This window comes from Antechinus flavipes, chromosome 2 (genome assembly GCF_016432865.1).
Source record: "Antechinus flavipes isolate AdamAnt ecotype Samford, QLD, Australia chromosome 2, AdamAnt_v2, whole genome shotgun sequence".
Taxonomy (NCBI): Eukaryota; Metazoa; Chordata; class Mammalia; order Dasyuromorphia; family Dasyuridae; genus Antechinus; species Antechinus flavipes.
In genome coordinates this window covers 499,138,463-499,161,067 of record NC_067399.1, presented here as the reverse complement: position 1 = coordinate 499,161,067, position 22,605 = coordinate 499,138,463, and the positions used below count along the sequence as shown (strand labels likewise).

Below are 22,605 nucleotides of genomic sequence, written 5' to 3'. Positions count from 1 at the left end.
CTTAATATGAACTTAGCTGTTCCTTTCATTCCATCCACTTCAAGTAACATGAGGCATCCTGATGCTCTCCTCTTTGCCCTATTATCACCTAAACTTTACCCACTATTTTGTTATGATGGTTCTTTTCTGGGTACTAGTCATCAGATAGAAGTTATTCTGGCATAATATGTCTACTTTCTGAGATAGATGGCATGGATACAGTGTGTGCCTCAGGCACAACTTAATGTTTCCCCCCAAAAGTGGGATATCATATCATTCTTTAAATTTGTATTTTAAAATAAATTTTAGTTAATTGTTGCAACTAAATTTCTGTTTCCTTAGTTTGGGAAATTGTCCTTTGTTACTGGATTCATTCCATTCTGTAAACCTTTAAAAAAAATTTCCTGGGTTACATTTTCATAACTGTATTACATATGCCTTTCATCCAGTCTGAGTCCATCCTTGCCAAAGGCTTAGCTTAAAACCTCTGGAAAGAAAAGGCCTTCAATTAGGAAATAGTAGAGTTAGAAGGGACTTTAGAAATCTTCTAGTCCAGTTCTCATCATTTTGTAGGAAAAGTGACTTACCCTCAAGTCCAAGTTCCACAACGAGTCAGTGATAGAGCCAGAACCCAAGCTTTTTGACTCCAGGCCAAAATCTGTCTATTCATTGTTTTATGGTTCTACAGCTATACCATGCTAGTCCCCGATTCTTCAAAAAAGCCCTGGAGTCAAGAACTCGATTTCAAGTCGGTTGGAAGGACTTCTCATTCATTCCTTGACAGATGAACCTGCTATTTTGGAGCACAACACTTCACACATGTTGGATGACAGGATGAGAGCCCAGTCCTTCTCCCAAGTCAGCGCCTAGTGCTACCTTACTTTTTCCTTTTCATCTTTGAGCCAGTGCTTGAGTCTCCCCCAATCCCCTTAGTTGATAAGACATAACAGCTCAACCAAGGCAAGTTTGGTGTCATACAGAAATGAGTTTTATTCTCAGCCAGGAGACAGCGCAACAGATAGAAGTGACAGAATTGTAGTAGTCACTGGTACGGCACCCACACATCCACAAGAAGGGGGAATGCCCTGCTGTCCCAGGCATAGGTGAGACAGTGAGGCTCAAGAAACATCCAGGCAGATGGAACACTTTGGGGGTGGGGAATCCAGAGCAACAACATCCCCTTCTACTTGGGCAACAAAATCACATGGACAGCAGATGGTTTACTTCCAACTGAGCAAGGCTGTGTTCTTACATATACATATATGTGTATATACATATACATATATATATTATATATACACATATATTATATATATGTATGTGTGTATTTCTAAATATTTATAGAAGTTCTGGGTGAGAGAGATACCACAGAAGGGGCATTTTTTGAGCACAGGTTTTCATTAGTCACACCTGGATATATGTCAGCTCACAACTATGACAGACCAAGTCATGAAGTTTGGGAGGGTAGCCACCATCAGTCACAGAACAGCAGTAAGAGGGTTAGGGACAGGGTGTCACCGAGGAGTAGGTTATAGGTCGAAGGGGGGTCTAGGACTCTCCGGACGGGATGGACTTGCCTGACCCGCTCGGCTGGCAGTTGAAGAGAGAAAAGGAGGGGAAGAAAACTGATAAGGCAGAAAAATCATTGATGTGACCAAACCTTTTCCCACCCCACCGTTTGCAGCAACTATGTAGTACAGAAAGGGAACTGGATTGTAAAGGAGAAAGGAGAGGAAGCATTGGAATGGAGGGGAAGGGACACCCAGAATGAAAGAATCTGGGCTTTGGCAGGGATGTGGGAGGGAAGGCTAGTTGGATTCCACCCTCCCCACCAAAAAGCAACATTTCCTCACACATACATACACTCTCCACCTCACATTCACTGCACCCAAGGTGCCACACCCGAAGCTCTAATCACATGCTCTGCCTCCTACACCCCCACAGGCCCAGACCTAACCCTGCTTGCCCTGAAGGAGCCCACAGAGCTCCTAGAATCCATCCCTGTTTAAAACAGCTCCATAATGTCTATCATCCAGCCAGCATCCGGCTGGAAGTGGAGATTTAAAGCTTGGAAAACACTGGGCGAAGAGGGATAAGTCTAAAGATGAGGCTCCAGGGGCAGGTGGCCGAGGATGCATCTGTCAGCCTCAGGCAATGACAGCCTCCTTGGTAGGGTCAGAGAACCTAAAGGTTTCTCCCTTAGTGTGATCATGCAATGGGTGCCAGTGGCCTACAGGCCTCAAGGTTATAAGTCTAAGAGGGGAGGCTCAGCCGGTCGGGGGACAGCAGGTCGCGTAGGTGAGGCCGGGCCCTTCCTGCTGGGGAGAAGCAGAGTTAAGAGTCAGTGGGGCACAGGTATGTAGGAGAGGTTACTGGCACTCTGAGCTGTTCCGTTTTAGGCTGGGCACTGCCCAGAAGCCTGGGATGAGACATCTGGAGGCAGCCAGGAAAATTCCCCAATCAGGTCATTAGGCAGAGCTCACAAGCTCAGGCTACTGCTGGTAATCCCCAGGCAGAGTTCTGACTGTCCTGTGGCAGTCTGAAAAAATGTATCTGTCCCTGGGGTACACACAGTACCATCAAAGGGAGGAGAAAGCTGCCCTTGGTTTGGTAGCATGTGCCCGGCTAAGCACTGGCGGAAGAGATACCCGTCTGTTGGAGCAACAGACATACAATAAGCCCAAATGTACTGAACTAAGGGCATGAGAAGCTCTATAAGACTAGCGACAGCTAGGGAGAATATTTGGGTCTCCAACATAATCATCTTGTTCAGAGTCAAGGCTGGGATTGGGGAATACAGCTGGCACAACTAACAGACCAGCATGCTGTCCACAAGAGGGTAAACCTGAGCAAGGGGACACAGAGCCTATAGTGATTCACACCATGGCTCTCACCCCTGCCATGTTTGTCCAAGTGATCATTACATTAATGTGAATCCCAGAGGCAGCCTCCAAGGAAGCAGGACAACGGCACTGGGATAGCTGGGTTGCTAGTCAGGCGTCTGTATCAACCTCCTGGCCTTTTAATCACCACCACCCCAGGAATGGCTGTCTTCCTGAGCCACTGCTCCGATGCTTAATGCAGTGAGAACCAAGAGTACATGCTAGAAATGCTCTAGAGCCAGGCCGGTCACAGGTTTCAGGCACTTTGCTGTTCTAGATCCAAGGACTGTACTGTACTAAAATGAGGGTGGAGAGGTAAGTCTCCATTTCAGAGCCAAGCCCCAAAGAATCACGCTGCCCCCAAACCAGCCTCCAACAACCTCTCAGCCACTGGGACGGTGCCCCCGCCATACTCTCCCACACTGGCCCCTGACACGGAAAGACCTGAGGAGGGTCCCTAAGCTCAGAGCTTACGCCGCCTCTACAGCTTCCCAGAGGCCTCCGCTTGCCTCAGCTAAGGGGGCACCTGCCTGCCCTGCTTTCCCCAGGCATGGCACCAGAGCTTGAGACCAGAAAGTGGGCAAACAGCTGAGAAAGGTGAGAGCGAGTCAGAGGCGATGAGGTGCCGCCCGTAGAGGGCCAGGAGGGCACAAAGAGGAGGAGATCTGGAGCTGGAGGAGGGAGGATATAGGAGCCCGGCCCTTTGTGGCTGCCCCCTCCCGAGGTGGGGAGCTGGCCAGAGTGGGGGGCCGAGGGCGGGACACACTGAGTCATGCAGCGCAGGCTGGGGAGACCAGCACCTACCGTGGCGGGTGTCCTCAGGGGTCACTGATAGTGATTCTGAAAGACAACACGAAATCAACAGGGCAGTTCACGTTGATCAGTGCGAGGGGCCAGGCCGGGCTGTTGGCAGGGGGAGACACACGCGCCAACACACGTGCACACACATGCACCAGGCCCGCATGCTCACACAGACGCCCACGGGAGCCTCCCTGCGCTCTCACTGGCCTGCACGTGCAGCAGGGGCCCGGGACATGCACCCGCCCAGCAGAGCCGCAGGAGCCCACTCCGGGCCCACCACAACGAAGCAGCGAGCCCTCCCGGCACACACAGCATGGGCAATCGCTCCACAGGCGTGCTCACAGAGGGACGGCGCCCAAGCCACAGCCCCGGGCCGGAGCCCTTACAGAGCTCCCCAGAAGCACGACTTTATTCCCCAGGGCCGCCTCCTGGGCAATCAGGGGAACTATTCTCCCATCACAAACGTGTCCAGCTCCAGGCTCCCTGGCCAGAGGCTGCCAAGCTACGGGTTCAGGCTTCTGAAAGGGGCCTTTCTGGGGTGGTCAGACCTGGCTAGACACCTGCATGGCCCCACACCCTCCGTATAAGGGTGTACCCTCCCAGAGGACAATGGGAAACAGACCTGCTCCAGATCCTGAAGGAGTGTAAATCCATGCTCACTCCTCCCCACGGGCACCTCTGCTCTGGAGAGGCTAGTTTTTTCATGGTCCCCCACACATTCCCTGCTTTTTTCTGTCTCTGTGTCATTGTCTAATCAGGGCTTCCCCAACCTCATTCTCAGAGCCCTGACTAGCGATGTTTTATACAGAAGGAAACTTGTCCCTAGCACAGCATGAAGTTCTTAGAACGCTGAAGGTCTGGTTTCTAATGGGGTAGAAACTAGGGAGAGGGGAGGGAGAAAGAGGTACAGCTTCCAGGGGGCAGAAAGTGGGTTCCAGGACACTGAAGGTTTTCTATACTACTGAAGGACTGGTCACTGCGGGTAAACAGGAGAAGAAATATATCTCCTATATATGGCTGCCAGTGTCCTTTAAATTTCTTTTAAATTTTTTTCCATTTTTAAAAATTAAATCTTGCTCTTTAATTAGTGAAGACAAAGCTCTAATAACCTTACCCTAGTTAGTCTTCCACTCCTCTTTGTTCCATCCTCCCGCTTCTTTCTCCCCTCATAATCCTACTACTACTACTTCACATCCTATCTCTTAGAAGACTTTCCTTCAGCTGCCTCAAATCTCTCCTTTCTCTGAATTCCTATAGTACTTCTGGTCCCGACCATACTCTTAAGTGACCTCTCTCTGTTAGATATGTTTAAGCCACATGGTGAGCTATTTGAGAGCAGGGGCTGTGGTCAAAATCCAATTCACTCTTGGCACATGAGGGAAACAACAACCTGGCCACAACACTGCCCTGAGGCCTGGTCTGCAGCCCTTCCTGACCATAGGCGGTCTCATCCAACCTGTCCTTGGTTTTCATGGGGCCAAAGAAAAAAAATGACTCATCTCTTGACTTCAAATAAGCTACATAGAACAGAAGGAAAAGTATTTAGATTTGGTTTCGGGAGACCTGTATTTGAATTTCATCTCCATCACTCACTGGCTTCACCTCTCTTGGTCTCAATTTCCTCACCTATAAAATAAGGGGGTTGGCCTAGATGAGCTAATAATTATTATTGTTGTTAAATAATAATTATTAGCTCCTGAGCTCCTGGTGGGGCACAGACAAGCTACTGTTCTCCATCCAGCATTCCAAACTATGGCTCAACGATGCTGATCTAATTTTGGTTCCTTACAGTGAAGAGAACCAAAAGAAATCAGATTGCAGTTCGATTTTGGAAGGGCCTGCCTTAGGAAAAAGAGGTCTGAGATAGGGAGATGTAAAAGGATTTGGAGCCTCTTTCCCTGTGTATAGGACATGCTGGAGTAGGGGTAAGGAAAAGGAGTTGTCAGGATGCTCAGAGGCCTGTCGGGAGGAGAACAAGCCGAGCATCCTGTTTCCCAGGTCTCCATATGAAAACACACTCTCGACATCCTCTCATACACTCACACATGTGCACACCCACACAAGCACCACATACCTTCCCCACTGCACACACAGCCATGGCCTTTGCTCTAGGGGACCCAAAAGGCAGGCCGGGGGTTGGAACAGAGAGGGTCATGGGAACAGCTGATAAGCCTCAAGGGCACTAGGGGAGGAGGGTGGTGCGGGAGGGGAAGCGTCAGTAATGAGAGGGGCTTCCTTCCAGGTAGGGGATGGGGAAGCATTCCCTCAGCAGGCCAGACTTCGGACTGAAGTCACCCATTCGATACACAGGGAGGAGGTGGGAGCTTTTCAGGGTGCCTCAGAGGGCTGGAATGAAGATAGCCCTGATGCAAGGAAGGAAGCACAAGGCGGCCCTAAGGGCTCCCAGGGGCCCCCTCATCCACTGAAGAATGGGGATGGACCCAGGTGCCAAGGTGTAAAGAGCAGTGGGGGACAGGAGGAGAGAAAGGAATGAGAAGATCAGCTTGCAGAGAAAAGAGAGAACTGGGCAAAGGGAGGAGTGCAGAAATGAGTGGAGGTAGGAAAGGAAGTGCCATGCGCCCAAGACCCCAGAACCACAGCCCACTGAGTTATCACATGGCCCGGTGGCCCTCAGGTTGCCCCCGCTGGATGAAGGCAAAGAACAGCCCTGACTGAGCCCTTGCCAGGCAGGCAACGCCCCTCCCCCTCCTTCTGGGCCCTTCTATTAGAGGTTAAAAATGAAGATCGAAAATTGAGAGTCCTCAGGAGGCCAGCAACTTTCCTCCTCTAACTACATCTCTGTTCCCCAACCTGGACCCAGGATTCCTGATCACCTCCTTCCTGCCACTGGAGAACTCTCCTGCCTTCCTCAGACTCTGAAGGTAAGGAGGGAAAGAGACCCAGCTGCTTACCTGCAAGCCCAACCTTCCCTGTCCTCTGGGGTGGAGCTGCTGCCCGGGGGGCAAAAGGCTCCCCGTGCATCAGGATCACTGCCCCGCAGAGCTCTGCAAAGTCCCACAAATGGTACTCTGCCCTCATTGTCCCGAATTCAGAAAGGTGGGGACCCAAGGCACGTTTCCCTCCCCCGCTCACCTGGGAACCCCCGGGGGGGCGCGGTTGGGCCTCGACGGCACCTGAGGGGGCGGTCCGAAGGGATCAGGGGAAGCCCCCGGCCGGGAGGGCACGGGGGGCGCTCCCCCCAGGGCGGACCCAGCAGGCGGAGGCCCAGGAGCAGGGCCCCGGGAGCCGGGCCGGGCTGGGGGCACGGCGGGGGCTCGCCTTTGTGGGGTGGGGCTGGACGTGGGTGACCTGCGGGGACGCACAGAGAGAAGGAAGGAGCAGGAAGGTGAATGACCGCACTCCCGGAACAAACGCGCCTCGGACTGGCCCGTGGGGGCTCCGCTTGCCAGCCGTCCCCCCCAACTCCCCACTCCCCCTTGCTCCTCCCCGACCCCAGTCCCGGGTCCAGCGTGAGCCTGTGCCCCTGGCTCCAGCAGGGAGCCTCCAAAGCCCGCCTCCCTCCAGCCCCGGGGTGGGTCGGGGTTAGGGGGCGGCCGGACCCGCCCCTGGTACCTGCGTCCGGCCGGTACACTCTGCACCTGCAGCCAGGAGTCGTCCACGGGCGGGGGCATGGGCGTGCTGATGGTGGTGGTGTTGATGTCCCCGATGATGCCCAGGGCCTCTTTCAGGGCGTGGTACATGCGCAGCATCTCATCCCTCCGCTGGGCCTGCTCGGCTGACTCCTCCATCAGCGTGTTCTGATCCCCGCACGAGTACAGGTTGGCCAGCAGCTCCGAGTGGATGAAGTCCTTGGTCTGAAAGCGACAGGCGCCCCCACGGGCCTGAGACCGGGCGGGGCTGGCCGCTGCTCGGACCCGGTGCCGGCCCTGCCCCTCAGGCCCTCTCCCGGGTGCCTTTCCTGGTCTGTTTGAGGAGAGGGCCTCCCTGCAGCAGCCGGGGCCTGAAGTCAAATCCTGCCTCAGAGACCGCGGCGGGACCGAGACTTTTGTCAGGGGCCGGCAGTTTGCCGACCCTGGTCCTTTCAGAACAAAGCTGAGAAACTCAGGAGAGACAAAAACCAGCTTTCGAAGACCCAGGGACAGTATTCTGAAATAGCTATTTGTGCGAAGCTACAGCGTCCATGGAAACACGGGCCTAGGCCCACGGGACACTGACTGCTAAGGGACAGGGAGTCCAGAGCATGGGGCACAAATGGGCGGGTACTCGCACATCAGTTGGCCATGTAGTCTAAGGGCCTTCTCTTATGATTCCAGAACAAGAAGAGAGAAAATCTGACCCCGACCTTCAGCATCGCTTGAAATATATAGATTATACATATATGTAAAAAAACTAGCGGTGTGACCCTGGGCGTGAATCAGTTTCCCCATCTGTAAAATGGGCTGGAGAAGAAAATGGCAGACTACTCCAATATCCCTTGCCAAGAAACCCCCAGTGGAGTCACAAAGAGTTAGACATGACTGAAATGACTTAACAATAAAACCTCTTTGGACTGGAATCCCAGGACTTGTAACTGACTTACGTTGTTTATCATGAGGTGCATGATAGTTTTGGGCATGAGGTCACGGATGGTCTTGTTCACAATGGCCATATAGGAATCTACCAGGTTGCGGATGGTCTCCACCTGTCTTTCTAACTGAGGATCCATGGAGTGCATGAAGTTGTCTGAGCCATTTTCTTCTGTCTCACTGGCCTGGGGAAAGATAGGGAAAGTCCATTATCCTAGAACAATCTCTGTCACAACCCTGGCCCTGGGGGAGGGGGAGGGAGGGGATTTTGGAGAAGTTGAGGCTGCATCTATCTTTCAGCCCCAGCTCGTTCCTTCAGCAAGTGGGAGGATGGTATCTGGACAAACTTCAAAGCTCAGCTTAAATTCCATCTCTTCCAGGAACTTTTCCCCGCCATATTTATTCTTTTATCTGATCTCATGGCACCTTGTAATCCTTTTATGAATTTATATTCTAATTTTTATCATACTTATCCCAATACATTTCTCATCACCCCTGCCAGATCACTAACTCCCTTGGGGTAAGAACCCCATCTTGTAAGAACTCTGTATCCCCCCCATCCTCAGCCCCTAGCAGAGCCTTATACCTATGTAATAAGAACTATTTATCCAATGGAAGTACTTACTTTCTCTTTGTCCTGTGGAACCATCAGGAAGCAATGCCAAAGCCACAATATCATCACACAGAGGCAGCAGGAACAAAGAAACACAGCAAAGGGAAAAAGATTCAATGTCCCAGGCAAGGAAAGTGGCAAATAACTAGAGGCTAAAGATCTAAAGAGATTCTTGACTTGGGCTCCATGGACCTTCAAGGGATCTGGGGAAAAAGTTCAGGGAGGTCTAGGAACTTGGATGGGGGGGAGGGGAAGGAATTTGTGACAAAAGAAGAGCTAGAGATCATTATTGATCACAAGATAGATAATTTTGATTATATTACGTTAAAAAGGTTTTGTACAAACAAAATTAATGCAGACAAGATTAGAAGGGAAGCAATAAACTGGGAAAACATTTTTACATCCAAAGGTTCTGAGAAAGGCAGCATGGATTTTACCATGCTGCCAATGGGGTCCATGAAACAAAAAAAATAGGAAAGGATGGGAGGCTCACTGAAGGGGAAGAGTAGTGGGTGTGGGAGGTGGACACTTGTCTGAGAAAGTGTTAGAGTTCATGAGAGAAAATATAAAAACCATCAGAATGGGACATATGTAGCTGTGAGAGAAGGGGGATCACACGAAACTGCTTCTAGATTAGAGGAAACAGAAAACTACTGTCTGGGAGAGAAAAGATGTAACAAAAAACAAAACTCAGGGAAGAAGGAAGGTTGTAGAGAGATGGCACTCCTCTTTTTCTCCAGAGGAACAGGCTGCTTTTCCCTAGCTCCCACTACTCCTACCTTGGGATTTCTGGGGCCATTAGGGGTATCTCTGTCACCTTCTAGGTCCCAGGTTTTGCCCAAGAAGCAAGAAGGGGATAGGAGGATAAAAAGAGGAGTTATTTCTTGATGGGGACTCTCAGGACACTAAAAAGGCCTCTAATCCAAAGGACAAAGGGTTAAGAAACACCTCCTAGCTAGGATCTTCCGATAGCACACTTAGAGTCCCTGGCAGGCTACAATCAGGAGGCAGAGCCCTAACTCTTTTTCCCTGCCCACGATGCCTTCACTCACCCCAACTCTCTCTGGGTAGACTCCAGCCCTCAGGAAAGATGCTTTCCAACTGTCCACCTCCTCCTGAGTTTCACAGGCCAGCTCCAGCTGTCGGTAATCCTTGTAGACGTTTCTGTGGAATGATATCCCAGGCAGACAGTGAGTAGAAGAGACCCAGGCTTTCTAGTCCTCAGCTTCAAGTTTTCTCTTCAAGTCCCTTTGCTGGGATCTAAGATAACCCCACTCTTGTTCTCTGTCCTATCCAAAAGAAAACATACAGTATCTGGGAGTCCTTCAAGCCCCAAGGCACATGCTGCTTCCTCTGTGAAGCCATCTGCAATCCTTCCTATCCTATGGCAAGAATTTGGAAATGGAGTGCATGCCCATCAATTGGAGAATGGCTGAGTAAGTTATCGTATATGAATGTAATGGAATTTTATTGTTCTTTAGGAAATGATGAGCAGTGCTTTGTTTTTCTTAATCTTTTTTTTCTTTTTGATCTGATTTTTCTTGTGCAGCATGGTAAATGTTGCAGAAGAATTGCATATATTTAACCTATATTAGATTACTTGTTGGCTAGGAGAAGGAGGTAAAGGAAAGGGAGAGAGAAAAATTTGGAACACAAGGTTTTGCAATGTTGAAAACTATCTTTGTGGCTAAGAAATAGAGAAGTTGGTCAGTAGAATAGGTTAGATTCACAGAATAAAATCATCAATGACTATAGCAATCTAGTATTTGACAAATCCAAAGATCCTAGCTTTTGGGATAAGAATTCACTATTTGACAAAAATTGCTAGGAAAACTAGAAACTAGTATGGCAAAAAGTAGGCATAGACCCACACCTAACACCATATACCAAGATAAGGTTGAAATGGATTCATAATCTAGCTATAAATAATGATATTATAAACAAATTTGAAGAATATAGGATAGTTTACCTTTCAGTTTTGTGGAAGAGGAAGGAATTTGTGACCAAAGAAGAACTAGAGATCATTATTGATCACAAAATAGATAATTCTGATTATATTAAGTTAAAAAGGTTTTATACAAACAAAATTAATGCAGACAAAATTAGAAGGGAAACAATAAACTGGGAAACTATTTTTACATCCAAAGGTTCTGAGAAAGGCCTCATTTACATAGAAAATTGACTCAAATTTATAATCGTTCAAGCCATTCTCCAATAGATAAATGGTCAAAAGATACGCACAGACAATTTTCAGATGAAGAAATTGAAACTATTTGTAGTCACATGAAAAAGTACTCCGAATCACTGTTGATCAGAGAAATGCAAATTAAGATAACTGAGATACCGCTACACACCTGTCAGAATGGTAAGATGACAAGAAAAGATAATGAAGAATGTTGGAGGGGATGTGGGAAAACTGGGACACTGATACATTGTTGGTGGAGTTGTGAACGGATCCAACCATTCTGAAGAGCAATTTGGAATTATGCTCAAAAAGTTATCAAAATGTGCATACCCTTTGATCCAACAGTGTTTCTACTGGGCTTATATCCCAAAGAGATCTTAAAGGAGGGAAAGGGACACATATGTGCAAACATATTTGTGGCAACCCTTTTCTTTTTTTTAAATTTATTATAACTTTTTATTGAAAGAACATATGCATGGGTAATTTCTTACAACATTACCCTTGCACTCATTTCTGTTCCGACTTTTCCCTTCCCTCCCTCCACCCCCTCCCCTAGATGGCAGGCAGTCTTATACATGTTAAATATGTTACAGTATATCCTAGATACAATATATGTGTGCAGAATCATATAGTTCTCTTGTTATATGAGATGAATTAAAAGGAAGGCAAAAGTACCTGGGAAGAAAAATAAAAATGCAAGTAGCCCACACTCATTTCCCAGTATTCCTTCTCTGGGTGTAGCTGATTCTGTCCATCATTGATCAATTGGAACTGAATTAGATGTTCTCTTTGTTGAAGATATCCACTTCCATCAGAATAGATCCTCATACAGTATCGTTGTTGAAGTGTGTAATGATCTCCTGGTTCTGCTCATTTCACTCAGCATCAGTTAATGTAAGTCTCTCCAAGCCTCTCTGAAATCATCCTGCTGATTGTTTCTTACAGAACTATAATATTCCATAACATTCATATACCACAATTTATTCAGCCATTCTCCACCTGATGGGCATTCCAGTTTCTTGACACTATGAAAAGGGCTGCCACCACACTGATGCATTGTTAGTGGAGTTGTGAACAAATCCAACCATTCTGGAGAGCGATTTGGAATTATGCCCCAAAAGTCATCAAACTGTACATACCCTTTGATCCAGCAGTGCTACTACTGGGCTTATATCCCAAAGAGATCTTAAAGAAGGGAAAGGGACCTGTATGTGCCAAAATGTTTGTGGCAGCTCTGTTTGTAGTGGCTAGAAGCTGGAAAATGAATGGATGCCCATCAGGCTTGCTGTCTTGGGGAGAGGAGAGGTTAAGGGAGGGAGAGAGAGAAATGTACATGGCAACAACAAGACTATATGATGATCAGTTCTGATGGACATGGCTCTCTTCAACAGTGAGATGATTCAAACCAGTACCATTTGTTCAATGATGAAGAGAGCCATCTACACTCAGAGAGAGAACTGTGAGAACAGAGTGTAGATCACAACATAACATTCTCACTCTCTCTGTTGTTATTTGCTTGCATTTTATTTTCTTTTTCTTCCTCTTTAACCTGATTTTTCTTGTGCAGCAAGATAATTGTATAAATATGTATACATATATTGGATTTAACATGTATTTAACATATTTAACATGTATTGGACTATCTGCCAGCTAGGGGAGAGGGTGGGGGGAAGGAGAGAAAAATTTGGAACAAAAGGTTTTGCAAGGGTCACTGTTGAAAAAATTACCCATGTATATGTTTTGTAAATAAAAAGCTTTAATAAAAAAAAAGGAAAAGGAAAAAAAATAAAACTATCTTTGCATGTATTTTGAAAATAAGAAGCTATTATAAAAAAAATGCTGAGCAGACTGATTTCAGAAAAGCCTGGGAATTTTTACATGAACTGATTGTGAAATGAGCAGAACCAGGAGAACATTGTACACAGCTGACATTGTGCAATGACCAACTAGGATTGACTTAGCTCTTCTCAGCAATACAGTTATCCAAGACGATTCCAATAGGCTTGGGATGGAAAATGCCATCCACATGCAGAGAGAAAATTATAAAGCCTGACTGTGGATTGAAGCGTTTGCTTTTTTTTTTTCTTGTAGTTTTTCTGTTTTGTTCTGATTTTTCTTTCACTGCACGACTAATACGGAAATAAGTTTAAAATGATTGTACATGTATAACCTATCTCAAACTGCTTGCTGTCTTGGGGAGAGGAGAGGTTAAGGGAGGGAGAGAGAGAAAAAAATTGGAACTCAAACTCTTGCAAAAATGAATGTTGAAAACTATCTTTACATGTAATTGGAAAAATAAGATACTATTGAAATAAAAATAATGAAAATTCAGAAAAATCTTTTTTACTCTGCAAAACTGGAAATGATGCCTCATCTAAAGTGCTTCATAGCACTGTGCATCTCCCATGCATTTATCATATTCTGATTTGTATTCTATTCATCTGTGCTCCTTGAAGGGAAGACTTGGAGGGCTATTTTCTAGGTGCCAGGAAGAGGAGTGCCTGGGGATACAGGACATTAGATACCTCTGTTCAGTGTTGAAGAGGGCAAAGATATGCTTGCTGGACATAAAGCCCTTTTCCACATCTCGGAGTTTCAAGTTGTCCACAGGAAGCATGTATTTCTTCTCCTTCTCCTAAAGATGGAGGAAGAAATAGTAGAGAGTTAAAATAATGGAGGCTTAATCCCAAATTCATGCTGAAAGCTTCCCATGAGGGATCCTTTCTCTAATTCAGTCAGTTCCTAGCTTTAAATGGAAGATTTTGCTTTGGCAGCTTTTGCATATCCCAAAGTGGGCACCAGGGGGCATCATATGCTCATTTTTTCCAAAATAAACCAACTTGAGGTGAGATCAGGGGGAGCTATTAGGGCACAAGAGTGAAGTTGGGAGAGGGAGGAAAGAGTGCATGGGAGGTGGGAGCTGATCCCAGGCCACATTCTATTTCGTATAAACCCCCTTTCCCCCTTGACAGTGCCATTTTCTGAGAGAGAATCCCAGTGGGGAAAAAGGAGACTTGGGGGCTACATGGTTTCCTCTAGCCAACCAGCACAATAGCCCCAATGGTGTCCGGTGCTTCTTTGTTCTGAGGCAGAGGCCACAGCCCCAGAGTCCCAGAAGCCAAGCTATCCCTGTGACCCCTTGGCTATGGCCCATCTTTCTTAGGGCAGGAAGATGAGGAACTGCTAGGAATGGCATCCACAGTCCAGCCAGACACATAAGCAGCCCAGAGAGAGACCACTTTCACCCAGAAGTCAGCTACCGGCTTTCTAAGATCTACCCCAACTCCAAACGAGGAGCTATCTTCTGGGTGACAATGGTCTACCTGAGGCGGGGGCAGGATTCTCCTGAGTTCTCTTGCCCTACTTCCTCCCATCATTTGGCCATCCCTCCAGCTCACCCTTCCCAGCTCTGGGCTATAGGACCTGGTTTAGATCAGCCCTCTGACTTCATTTCCTGAGTGCTGAGACAGGAAAGGGGAGGGGGGAGAGCAGCCTGCCCCGGGGGCCCCCAGCTTCAAAAGGCTGGCTCAATCCCCAGCCCATGTGTTAGCAATCAGGAGGCTCTATGTCAGTGTGTATGTGTGTGTGTGTGCTGTGCATGAGGGTGCAAGAATGTGTGCATGCAGGGGGAAGGGTCTGTAAACAAGGAGGTGTGCACATTTGTAGTGGTGGGTATGAGGGTTAGGGCTTCTATGTGTGTCTGGGAATCCTGTGCATGTATGCATGGGTAAGTCTGGAAAGGAGTCCTGGGGACAGAGACTTAGTGGGCCGGGTATAGGGCCAGAGACCAGCACCCCATCGTGCCCTAGGCCAATGTACCACGTCCGGCACCCCAGCAGGGCCGGCTGGTAGGATTCACATGTAGTGGCATTTGACGGAAGAAGCATGTATGGGTTTCTGTGTGTTGGCGCATCTCAGCATGGATGCATTTGCTGGGTGGGTTGGGGCATGTTACAAGTTTTAAGGAGTGAGGGAGGGCCTTTCAGAAGACCCAGGCCAATTCCCCAGAGGACGCTGAAAACACTTTCAAAGGCTCCTTTGCTTCAGCAGGAAGGTGGGTAGAAGGGGGAGGAGATCACTGTCCCCCTTGCCTCCATCCTTCTGCAGTGATATGGTGACTGGTAACTGGAAGCTCTCCCTGTCTGGCTGGTTCCAACTCCCTCCTTCACTCCTGGGCCCCAGTGACCAGTTCCTCCTCAATTTCACATAAAGCTTTCTTTATCCTGGGCAGGGCAGCCCCAAAGAGGAGAGAGTTGTGGGCTGCAAGGGGGGGAGAAGAGGAGGAGGAGGAGGAGGAGAAGAAGGAGGAGGAGGAGGAAAAGGCGAAAGAGGAGAAGGAGGAGGAGGAGGAGGAGGAGGAGGAGGAGGAGGAGGAGGAGGAGGAGGAGGAGGAGGAGGAGGAGGAGGACAGAGGGAGGGAGGGAAGGAGGGAGAGGAAGTGGGACACATGGCCCAGAGAACATCTGGAATCATTAGAAGGGGCAGGCCAGGGCTGCCGCCAGTCGGGATCCCCTCCATTTCTGGGCTTGGACACCAAGGTACAGAAACTGCCTCCCCCCTTCCCCCCCAGCAACCTTATCCATTCTGACTTCCTGTTCTCCCCAGCCCCTGGGCTCCCCTCCCGAAGGCCCCTCCTTCCCAGGCTCGAAGCTCGCCCCTGCCACGTCAAATGAGACAGAAGGGGAGCTGGGAGTGGAAGGGGGACGGCGGGGAGGGAGGCCCCTGCGTCTGGGGCGGGGAGAAAGGGGGCTCAAATCACAGAGACCTGGTTCAGGGGGCGTCCGCACTCCGCGGGAGAAGTGGACAGACTCGGCGGCGACGGCGGCAGCGGCAGCAGCAGCAGCAATGTGCCTGCCGCACCAGAGCCAGGGAGGAAGGGAGAGGGGAAAAGGGACGGGGACCCGCCGCCACCCGGGCCGGATGCAACTGCAGGACAGAAGGACACAGACTCCACTCCGTCTACCCAGTGTTTAGACTATCTGTTCAGGACTCCAATATTGTACAGTAGTCTGCACATTGGTTAGGCTGGGCTGGGCTACACACGGTGTCGTGCCCGCGGGCACGGAGGGGCGTCGTGCAGCTCGGCGAGGAGAAGACCGGAGCCAGAATCACCCTCCCAGCTCCTCTCGGATGCCCGAGGCACCCTGCCTCTTCTCCCACCCCTTTACCCCTGGACCAGGGAGGAGGGCTCCAAGGCGAAGGCACGGGGTGGGGGTGCTGGGTGGTCAGGGAGGGTAAGGGCTCGCTTTGCATGGTGCTCCCTGTGGGGAAATCCACCAGAGGAGGGAAGGGGGCATGCAATGGGAGCCCGAAAGCAGATGACGGAGCCCAGTGGACATGTCCTGAGCTTGGTGGGGTGGGGTGGAGAGCCTGCTTTTAGCTTCCAAGAGAGTGGTTAAGGTCTCTGGGAAAGGGCTAGGTCTGTGGTAGATCGCTGCTGGTCTTAAGGCTGCCTAATTATGAGACAGGTTCTCCTCCTCAAGACCCCCTACTTTTCCAGGGCAGAGTAGAAGGTGCTGACTGTGGAACCCCAGGGTAGACAATAGGGGGTAATAAAGAATGAACCCCAACCAGACTCAAATGGTCTCCTAGTCACTCACAAACGTGTACTCACACTGCTCCAAGCATACACTTATACCATCAAAGACCCCCACCCATTCATCCCAAATACATGCAGATATTAAAACACAAAACAGTACGAGAACCATCTGCAGTCTCAGCACATTTCGGCCCCCAAACACACTCACACCCACACATTCATGCCCCCCAAACACACCTGTATTCCCCCATTGCCCCAAACATATTCATATTTGCAAACACATGCTCATGAACATTAGCACATTTGCCCCCCCCCAAAAAAAAAGCATACACACCCATTAGAGACTTAAAACCTTTGTGACTCCAAATACACACACACACCCTCACCAGAGAAATATTCTCATCGATCAGACACACACGGAATACACAGAGGACTCCTCAGAATGCATTCCCACCCCAAACACGCCCTCCCGCTTTCTGTGCTCTCCAGCATGTACCCATTGCACATGTGTGTGTACGTGCATGTGACACTCAGAGCTGTCCAGCAGTGCCACAGAGTCACACCCAAGCTTTCAGTATCTCCTTCCCAGTCCAACACGGCCCCGGGAGGCCTGGGGACACTTGGGCTGTTTGTGGACCCTCAGACACACATGCTGGCGGGCCCTCCGGAGGGCGCGGGGCCCTGAAGCACTCTTGCTGTTGTTACAGTGAGCCTGTAGTACCCCCACCCTCAGGGACAAGGGTCTACAGCACTCCGGGGGGCTTTCTCTGATGGCAAGGCCTGAGGAAACACACACACACATCCCTGCCCACCCCGCCCCCAGCTCGGCCTGGCTGTCCTGCCTCTGAATCCAGCCTTTTAAAAGGGGGCTCTGGAGGTGAGGTGGAGGCCCTGGCTGGGGAAAGAGGCCCAGACCCCCTCCAGTCTGCCCTCACAAGGAGGGGAGTTGGAAGGCCTCCCTGGGGTGACTGCCAGCTACTACTGCCCCACCCCAGAGAAAGAAATGGGGAAATAACACATCCTAGAATGAGTAAACTCAGGGCAGGGGGTCAAAGAAGACAGAAACCAATGACAAGAGTTTAACAGAAGCAGAAATCTAAAACCCCTCTTCTCGCCATCTCTTGAGAGTCTCCCCCAATACCCCATCTTCCCCCAGGTCCCCACATGACGAAAAAGACCCATTCCTCCTCCCCATCCAAACTCCTCCCCACTTCCTTGCCAGCTGAAGTTCATTACCATGAGTTTCCCCCCTTCCCCCATTCCCGGGACTCCTCCCGGTCACCTCTGGAATCCAGATGTTAGAGCCAAGCAGCCAAGCTCTTAAAGGAGCCCAAAGGCAAAAGCAGGGATGTGGGAGATAGGGGGAGAGATCCGATCCCTCAGTGGGGTGGGGGCTTGTACAGGGGCAGCTGGGGAAGTCTTGACAACCACCTTCCAAAGAGGAGGAGGCCGAGCCTTGTGGAGGTCCTTGACCACTGGGTGTGGGAGGGGGCTGGGGGGAAAGAGTTAACAAGGGTGCTGGACTCATATGTGTCATGGTTCTATGGGGCCACAAAAGAGGAACGCCCTGAAGCTGGGAAAACAGGAAGGCAGCTGGGCTCGGGGCAAAGAATGGCACAGTGGTCCCTCTCCCCAACATCTCGTTCAGCCCCCCACATCAGAAAATACCCTCTCCTGCCCTCCTCTTCTCTGCTAGTTTGAATGCTTTAAAGCCCAGCTCCAGCCCTCTCCCCACCTCCAAGAAGCCTTCCCTGATTAGCCCAAGTCTAACGGGTTTTGTTCTCCCCCAACTTGGCAGATACAGCCTCAGGCCTCACTACACAAGTTTCCAAGTGTTTTGTCAGTGTTTTCATGTTTCCAAGGTTTGTTGGATGTTCTTTTTCTAGGCCCTGCCCCTCAATTTCCCCCTAGGGGTTTTGGGGATGTGTAGAGGGTAAGTTTGCCCTGGAGTAAAACCCCTTTTTTCTTGACACCCTGCTCTCCCCCTAGAGTCCACATTAATGGTGTAAGGTCGGACCCTGGACCTTGCTAACCACTGACACCCCTAAGAGTGGGCTCTTCTATCAACACTGCCCCAGAGTCCCATCCACAAGATTCATCGGCCGGAAAGCCATTGGGCAGCGCCAAGTGACACTGCCCGTGGTTTAGATTAGATAATCTCCATTCTGACTCTAGGACTCCATGATTCTAAGATGTTTTACTACAGCCCCCTTTAAAGGGGGAGATGAGACTGTGGACATGAGGGAATACATCCCTGGTCCTGTCTCTTTGGATAGAGTCTCCAGGCTCCCACTGGTGGGTACTTACCTCATCATCCTTATACCAGGACAAATTCTCAGCTGTCAACACAAACCAGTACTCCTTGGAGCCTCCCTTCATGATACCAATGTTGTTGATGGTCAGCCAGCCCTTCCGAATCACCTGTGGGTGCCCCAGGAGATAGAATTGGGTCAATGGGAAGGGAGGAGAAAGGGGGAATTTATTCTCTCCCTGGGGAAATTCCAGAGTAGGGGGATCTGGGGACATAAACCCAAAGGAGGGGAAAACTAATGCTCAAATGCATGCCCTGAAGCTTACTGCTGGTGTGATTAAACGATTACAAGTCACTTAATCTCTTTGGGACACAGTTTGCTCATCTGCAGAAGGAGGTATCTTCCAGCTGATCCAGCTCCAAGGCCATATTTGTCATGAAACCTTCCTTAATTCCCATAGCTGCATATTTTCTCTCCCTTCCACCAGCTCCTTCTCTGGTATAAGATCTCAGACAGGGAAGGGGCCTCAGTCACCACCATCTGGTCATCCCTTGGAGAACCATCATTAACAACTTCCAGTGAGAAGGAACCCACAGTCTCCAGAGTATATGGGCCAAACTTTGTACGATTAGGGATTCAGATGATGGAGGTCTTTCTAGGCTTTCTAAGCTATAAGTTCCCTGAGAGGTTCCTTGAATTTACTTTTGGAAAGCTCTCATTCCTTTGCCTATAATTGATGGTGTTCATTCAGGCAATGCTGAATCATGAAATTCAAAATATGCCCCTGCATTGTACCATCCCACTCTTGGAGGACTGGCTAGTCTAGGGGAGGGAGTGCTGTTCAAGCCATGCTATCCAAGATTTTCAGAGACTAATGACTGTTAAAGGACCAATGGGTTTGAAATCATAGGCAGCATATAATAAAAAGCTTTTTAACTCTCAAGGCTGAACAGAAATGAAGAGAACTGGCCTCAGGAGGTATGAGCTCCTCATCACCGGCAGTGCTCTAGCAGAGGTGATAGCTTGGTGGAGAAGAAGGGGGAGACAGAAGCCAGGGGCATGGCCAGAAATTGCCCCCAATTCACCTCACCTGGGAATTCTTTTAGCAGGAAACCCCTCATTGGTGTGGGGGCCTAGGGGAGGCAGTCAGGCTATATCTGGGAGGTGGAGAAGGAAGCCCAAGTCTTGGAACCCTAAAGGACCTGATTCCTTTCTCAGATGTTCCCTTTCCCCAATCCCAATCCACAGCCAACTCTTGTGCCCTGAGGACTGAATGCTGAGGATAGATGGTGATAAATGTTGACTTAGACATGGAAATCTTTTATCATGAGAAATCACCACTGTCCCTTGGTGTCTCATTGAGCTTGTGTACACACACACACACAGAGATACTTCTCCCAGAATGCCCTATTTTCTCCTTCCCCATTCCACCCTGTCTCTTCCATCTTTCATCTAATATGAAAACCTAGCTATTCTTTCAAGTCCTGCCCAAATACTACCGTATCCATGAAGCCTTCCTAAATTTCTGCTCTCCCTCCCCATTGGTAATAAACTTTCCTTCATCAAAGAGCATAACAACTTATTCTGAACTTTTCTTATACATGCAACATGAATTAGAACTGATAACCTGTTCTCGTTTTGGGGGGAGGTGTTTGAGGGATAGGTTTCTAACTTTGATGTCAAGCTCAGCTAGCCCTCAATGTCTCTTTCTCTCTCTCTGTCTTGATCTCATCAAATAAGGGCAATTAATGGTGGCTCTTTGGAAGTGAGACTCCTCCTTTCTGCCACTTGCCCAGGAGAAACCTCTGTTTCTTCTCAGTAATGTATTCAAGACAGTATGTACTTTCCCATAGAAAGGAAAGTCCCCAAGAGTCCCAGAGCTGATAGGAAAGCCCCCTAGGGATCCTTGGGGGAGAGCTCTCTCTGATAAACCCACTGATAAAAGGAGTTGGTTTCAGGTTCCTGAAGCCTCTTAGAATCCGACGTGTTCCCCTTGTGTCCCTCCTCACTGGCACCCCTGTGATCCTCAGAGTCCCAGGGTCACTACATGCCGAGGAATGAGGCTAAAGGATGGAGTGGCAGGGCAGCGCGGTCTGTGTCTCAACCTCTGTGGCTCCCTAGTCCGGCTTGGGACAGCCTGAGGCTAATTTCCTCACACATGCTTGACACTAGTCCTGTCCTGTGCACCTCGCAGGGCTTGAACCTGCTCTCTGAGGGTCCCTGAGCTTGTCTGTGCAGGTTCTCTGGAAAAGGCATGCTCTGTGGGCATGAGGGAGCTGTCCCATTCAAGGCCTCCCACAACGTGGCAGTCCCAAGCTCCTTTCCACTACTTTCTCCAGCTTCCCCTCCCTGGACCCAGTCTAAGCCCGCCTCTGTCCTCTCTCCTACCTGACCCCACCCAGGTTTGAGACCTAGCTCCAACTTCAGCGCCTCGGCCAAGCCTGGAGACTGCTGACCTCTGTGGCTGCACCTCCTGCCCATCCCTCTCAGGGGCAGTGCCTGGGGGCCCTCCTGCCTTAATCTGGTATCTATCGTCATATAGTGAATATCTCTGTAAGTTCCAAAGGCACTGATGTATGTAAAATGCTTTGAAAACTTTAATACACTTTATAGCCACGATCCATTGTTACTGTAAAAGGCAGGGACCCTTTGGTATATATCCTTATCAACCCTCTCAATGGCAAGATAAGAGGCTAAACTGAGTAGAGGTGCTTCTACCTTCCTCCAGCACAACTAGAATAGAATACCCCTGGGGGGCAGGGGCAAAGGCCCTGGCCACACAGTAATTCCTCCTCCCCACAAACGGAGTTTTCCCATACAACAAACGCCCCCCTTCCCCCAAGCCCGAATAGTGACAGTCCTGATACTCACCAAAATCTCGTCCTGAAAAGAAGAAACCATAGCACCCGCCATGGAGCATCGGGGAGAGAGGAAAGACCATTACTTGAGAGCTGCCCAGTCAAAGGGCACCTTGCTGGCTGCCACCAGGCATGCTCCCAGACCCTAGAGTTCTCCCGGGGGGTTGGCTGGACTTGGCAGGGGACCTTGTTCGTGCTACCCTGTGTCAAAGGAGGCCCTGGACCCCTCTGGCCCACAGTCTAGCTTCCTAGGGTTATGATTGTCCAGTTTGACTGTACCTGAAAATTAAAAAGTGGGGGGCTCCTGTGGCCAAGCCTGAGAGGACGGGGCCCAACTCTGGGGCAGGGCACCCACCAGTAGGGAAACTTCTGTACTCTCAAAGTACATCCCCCAGATGCCCTCTGCATGTCTGAGGATTCCAGGCTCTAGGGATGGAGCCACCCAAGCTAGACCCTGTCTCCTGGCAGGACAAGAAATAGGTGCCCCTTACCTGGTTCCCTGAGGCCTTTTTCTTATTCATCTGGCTGCTCCTCTGCTGGGCACTGGGAGGGAAGGAGGAGCAGAACTCACCACCCATCCTCAGAAGCCTTCATGGACTTCTCTGACATTGTCATGGTCACCAGACTCAGCAAGCTGAGTGCATCTCGGATCCTGGTGAGGCTCCCCGACCCTGCCTGCTCCTCCTGCAGCCCAGTGTCATCCCCTTTGGCCGTAGAAAGTGATCTCCCCAAGGGCAGGGATGGCTCCCTTTCATATTTGTACCTACAGTGTACCCACAGTACCTAGCCCGGCGCCTGGCACATAACAGTGCTTGATGATTGGCTGAAGGTAATTCCAGGCCCAGAGAAAAGTGGAAGGGCATGTGCCCTCTGCCGAGGGCGGGGAGTACTCACTTAGCAAAGCCAATGAAGTCTTCGTGGTTGGTGTTCATATAGGCCAGTTCGATGTCAATGAGAAGCATGACCTGGG

General features: G+C 49.7%; 1 protein-coding gene across 5 annotated transcripts in view; it reads right to left on the bottom strand.

The window, feature by feature from the left end:
- Positions 1-944: 944 nt before the first annotated feature.
- The window catches only part of DNM1 (dynamin 1), a 70,827-nt gene continuing 49,166 nt past the window's right edge, over positions 945-22,605 (bottom strand). For 2 of the 5 annotated variants that reach the window (XM_051980090.1, XM_051980089.1), the window contains exons 12-22: positions 22,530-22,600; positions 22,127-22,178; positions 21,649-21,660; positions 18,833-18,946; positions 13,512-13,621; positions 9,854-9,965; positions 8,814-8,825; positions 8,203-8,373; positions 7,236-7,477; positions 6,756-6,971; positions 945-1,569 (exon numbers count right to left, since the gene is read on the bottom strand). In XM_051980090.1, the coding sequence (XP_051836050.1) occupies positions 1,509-1,569; positions 6,756-6,971; positions 7,236-7,477; positions 8,203-8,373; positions 8,814-8,825; positions 9,854-9,965; positions 13,512-13,621; positions 18,833-18,946; positions 21,649-21,660; positions 22,127-22,178; positions 22,530-22,600 (1,173 nt within the window). In that variant the 3' untranslated portion in view covers positions 945-1,508. Of the gene's footprint in view, positions 2,298-3,665; positions 3,702-6,755; positions 6,972-7,235; positions 7,478-8,202; positions 8,374-8,813; positions 8,826-9,853; positions 9,966-13,511; positions 13,622-18,832; positions 18,947-21,648; positions 21,661-22,126; positions 22,179-22,529; positions 22,601-22,605 lie in introns of all 5 variants that reach the window. The other 3 variants (XM_051980091.1, XM_051980087.1, XM_051980088.1) reach the window with 3 other exon arrangements.